This window comes from Penaeus japonicus, unplaced genomic scaffold (assembly GCF_977035675.1).
Source record: "Penaeus japonicus unplaced genomic scaffold, GWHDUDI00000001_assembly GWHDUDI00000009, whole genome shotgun sequence".
Lineage (NCBI taxonomy): Eukaryota > Metazoa > Arthropoda > Malacostraca > Decapoda > Penaeidae > Penaeus > Penaeus japonicus.
This window is the reverse complement of record NW_028234411.1, coordinates 10,163,154-10,168,153: the sequence shown is the minus strand read 5'-3', so window position 1 is coordinate 10,168,153 and position 5,000 is coordinate 10,163,154. Positions and strand designations below refer to the sequence as shown.

The 5,000-nt window shown below is 43.3% G+C and overlaps 1 protein-coding gene across 8 annotated transcripts in view; it reads right to left on the bottom strand.

Annotated features, from left to right (window-relative positions):
• The window catches only part of LOC122259308 (uncharacterized), a 129,067-nt gene that overhangs the window by 113,147 nt on the left and 10,920 nt on the right, over positions 1 to 5,000 (bottom strand). For 3 of the 8 annotated variants that reach the window (XM_043025996.2, XM_043025997.2, XM_043025992.2), the window contains exon 1: positions 589 to 776. The exons of 4 other annotated variants lie outside the window; for them this stretch is intronic. In XM_043025996.2, the coding sequence (XP_042881930.1) occupies positions 589 to 599 (11 nt within the window). In that variant the 5' untranslated portion in view covers positions 600 to 776. Of the gene's footprint in view, positions 1 to 588; positions 777 to 5,000 lie in introns of those variants that run through there. One more of the 8 variants, XM_043025991.2, reaches the window with a different exon arrangement.

The window sequence follows — 5,000 nt, the reverse complement described above, 5'->3', positions numbered from 1 at the left end:
AAACCACGTCTGTTCTGCCTCAAGCGAGCTACCCGCACCACATCTACTTGGCTACTTCTTTCTTTCTCTCTCTCTCTCTCTCTCTCTCTCTCTCTCTCTCTCTCTCTCTCTCTCTCTCTCTCTCTCTCTCTCTCTCTCTCTCTCTCTCTCTCTCTCTCTCTCTCTCTATCTCTCGGACTCCACTGTTTTGCATCTCTTATTAATTCCTAGTGAATTAATGCATAAAGTTGTAGTTTCATATATTTTAGTTTTTCGTATAATTTTGTCAAATATTCGCACGAACTGAGAATTAATTTGTTGCAGAGTAATGCAAGATACACAACTCACAAAAGCAAGCAATACAAATATCCTCCACTTGTCACGATTGCCTCGAGCTATCAGTCGCAAAATCTCACAGAACGGTTATCGCTTTCCACCGCGTTTCGCTCTACATCCCAACCACGACAAAAGCACTCGAAGACGTCGTACTGGAGAGAAAGGCCACTGGCGACGAATGCACTTTGTCTCACTGCGCGATCGCTCCCCTGCTTGTGATGTCTTGGTCCACAGCGCTCCTCCCTCGGCCTCCTCCGCCCCCTCTGTACTTACACGAGCGTCATGGTGGCTGCTCTGGCACTCCGCTGATCCTCGAGAAAAGCACTTCCACCGTCGGATAATCTAAGAACTCCCTAACTCCGGTGTCATCTGGGGGCACTGTTGGGCACTGGAGCGTCCCCCGTCCGGTCAGTGTGACCCTCTGGCTTGGCACTGGCACTGAGCTGGACGAAAGCATGTGAGGAGACCACAGGGCCATTGACGCCCGCCGGCTACAAACAACAGGCTCTTTATTCCCCCTTCCCTTCTTCCCCCTCTTGCCCCCCTCCCCTCCCCCAGACATTCTCCTCCACGGTGGCCGACGTGTACGAGGATTGGCGAACTTGTAATCATTTTCCGCAGAGAGACAATGCGCCTTTTTGCCCCGATTACTCTACGTGAGGCTCGTCGCGGGCTCGGCATTAAAGTCATTGTCACCTCTCCTCAATGGTGTCGCAAGAGTGTTTACGACCCCCTTTGGCGGCCGAGGAGAGCGGAGGAAAGGAGGAAAAGAACAAGGCTCAGCATAAAGAAAGACAGCGCGAGCGGGAGGGAAAAAATGAAGTAGTAAACACGCTGCCATTCACCAGTGGCGGTAGTGCCTGCCGTGGTCATCCAGTGCTTTCCATTTGGCGCGCTTGCTCGTGCTTGAACGAAGGCGCTAATCGGCATTATTATCATTTCGTGTGTTTCCGAGAACGAGCTGAAACGCCCGGATGCCCGCGATCGCGCCGCCCTTGTCCGAAAACACCGAGTGTCTGATACCCCGAAAGGACCGGCCCGACCCGCAGGAGGCGCGGAAGAAACCAGACGGGCATCGGGTCTTAAAAAACAAGCGATCGACTGTTTACCGTTCCTTTTTGTTCTCCGACTGCGCTGCGCGTTTGTTTTTTGTTTTTTTTTGCCCCGACCCTCTGCTACTTTATATTCAACCGCCGCGAACTCAAGACACGCGGGTTGATTTCATTATGGACACGTACGTAATGAAGACTAAAATACTTTTCCGGCGACGGCACGAAATTATATATTGATTTGTATCGTTAATGTACTATACGTTAGCTGATTACTGACTGATTTCAAATCAATATTCTCCCTATATTATCGAATCAACGAAAAAAACGTAATTCATAACATTTTCCCACCTAACTTTAATTTCAGCAATTCATTTGAATATATAATTATATAGAGATAAATATGTGTATGTGTAAATATACTATGTGTGTATGTGTGCAGTTAAAAACGTGTTTTACGCACACACACACTCATGTATATATATATATATATATATATATATATATATATATATATATATATATATATATATATATATATAATATATATATATGTATGTATATATATACATATATAATATATACATATATATAAATGTATACATATATATATACATATATAATATATATATATATAATATATATATATATAATATATATATATATATATATATATATATATATATATTTATATATATATATATATATATATATATATATATATATATATATATATATATATATAATATATATATATATACACACACACAACTAGATAGCTAGATAGCTAGATAAACGTACACATATATGTGTGTGGTGGGGGGCATATATTTTTATATATACATATATATACATATATACATACATATATATAAATATATATAAGCATAATATAAATATATATATAAAAACATAAATATAAATATATATATATACATATATATACATATATATACACACACACACATCTATGTAAATATATATATATATATACATATATATATATATATATATATATATATATATATATATATATATATATATACATACACACACAGATACAGAGACACACACATATATATATACAGTATATATATATATATAATATATATATATAATATATATATATATATATATATATATATATATTTTATATAAATATATATATATATATATAAAATATATAAATAAATATATATATATAAAAATGTATGTATATATATATATATATATATGTATATATATATATAAATGTATGTGTATATATATATATATATATATATATATATTTATTTATTTATACACACACACACGTCTATACCCAAGCAGAAGCCCGCGGTAAGCGCATCGGCCGAGTGGCTTCGCTCCTCCGCTCGGCCTCCGCGGGAGAAAGGCCAGGAACAATGGCCCGCGGGCGGCGTCTGCGGCCGAGTAATTGAAAACTCCAGAGCAAGTGCATAAATCGTCCATAAGAATGGCCCGTTGTCTCGAGTCACAGAGTTGCCGACTAGCACGCCCACCTTGGCAGTGTGGGCCGCGCGGTGTGGGCGGGGCAGGGAGGCCGCCCGCCACCCGACGCCGCAGACGGGGCCCCGAGAGCAAGATGGGCGTGAACGCAGAAGCCTGAACGAAGCCCGCCCTCGAGACTCGTGCCGGACGATCGGGCGGGGAGGAAACGAATGATAATGATTACGCGTCCAATTAACCGGTTTTAATAGCTTCGAACGGTTTCAGAATATGAAGCGATCATTTTAAACGGAGGACAAATAGATTCATGATCTCCGAGTGATATTCTATAACATTCGTATCTTGTTTTTTTTTTTTTATCTTACAAAGATTTCTTTATATCTTTTTTTTATTCACGTTCGCCAGAAAGCTTTTTAATAGCACTTGCTCTGCCAGTTGTGCAGCGTCACCTTTGCAATACAGAAAAAAAAACACCAAATAAACCCCGCATGTGTAACGTCACGTCGCTATTGAAGGCTAAAAAAATCTCCATAAATCATTTGCATGTACTGTAAAACTTGCATCTCGAAAGAAGGCAAATCACTCCTAATAGTCGACACATTATGGACAATCACGGCGGTGGTTGTCTGCCGGCGACGCAGCGGGCCGCCCGCCGCCCGCGCCCGCGCTCCCACATCACGCCGCGCTCCTTAATTGCCTGACAAATGGCGCGACGCGTAAGTCGCTTTTATTATTCCGCGACGCTGGCTGCTTTGCATCACCATGGACGCCCTGCTCGCGAGGGCCGCCGGGACACGGCCGCAGGAAAGGACGTCTCGAGGTGTCTTTTGTCACGCTGCGTCCTCGTCCGCCCGCCGCCCGCTCACTCAGCCGCGGGCGCGAGCACGAATACGCCAGCGGTTAATGTCTTTGTGGCGAGGCATCAAAATAATGATTAAAAAAGGAAATGAACGTGACCACTTGGCTTTCTTTTGGAGGATAAAGAGCGAGTGGGTCAGATTCTCTCTCTCTCTCTCTCTCTCTCTCTCTCTCTCTCTCTCTCTCTCTCTCTCTCTCTCTCTCTCTCTCTCTCTCTCTCTCTCTCTCTCTCTCTCTCTCTCTCACTCACTCACTCACTCACTCACTCACTCTCTCACTCTCTCTCTCTCACTCTCTCTCTCTTTTTCTTTTTCTCCCCCTCTCTTTCTCCTTTCCTCCCTGTCTCTCTTTCTCTTTATATCCCTCTCTTTCATCCTCTCTCTCTCTCTCTCTCTCTCTCTCTCTCTCTCTCTCTCTCTCTCTCTCTCTCTCTCTCTCTCTCTCTCTCTCTCTCTCTCTCTCTCTCTCTCTCTCTCTCTCCTTCTCTCTCTCTTGCATAATGCATTCCCGCGGGAGCAGCGCCATCCCCGAGGCAGACAACATGACCTCCTCTGTGCCCTTCGCGTCTCCAACTTTCTGGACGACCGGCCGGGCGACAACACGGCTTTGTGGTCCATATCCTTGATTTTAATGAGATATGACCTGGTAATAAAGCCGGAACAGACGCGTCTTTAAGAAAGTCCATCGAGGAATTTTCGACCACATTCCGTCGTGCCATCGACAACAGCAATTTCTTTTTCCACCTGATTAGCGCAAAAAAAAACCCGAGTTAACAATCGCCTATCACACAACGTAACACTCACCGGCGGCGAAGGAGGCACAACCCGCGGGAGAGATGAGCTAGGGAAATTCGCCCTTATTACCATGCCCTGTAAGAGTCAAGGCCGAGGGGGCGAGGAGGGTCACGCAAGGGCCCCGACGACCGCCTCGGCTCGGGTTACGTGGTACAAAACAAGAGTATGTGATAAGACTTCTTAAGTGGAGGCTTTGTTTTAGCCTTCAGTTACGAGTGGGTTTCCTCCCTGTCCCCTCACGTACACACAAACAAACACACACATGTACACTTACGACCTCCGCCATCTGTGCACATGGGGTAAGAAGATATTGCCCTCGCAGTGGATATCTTGTATGTTTTACTTTTTAGCATCCATGATAATAGCTGTTTCCTTGTTGAAATAAAGATTGCAGAATTATGGGTTCTGGCCTTTCCTTCTGTTAGATTAAGTCAGTATTACCACACAAAGATAATTTACCGATAATCGAAATGCCCATAAACTTGCCCCTCGCAATCTTCGGCGACACGCAGCAGAA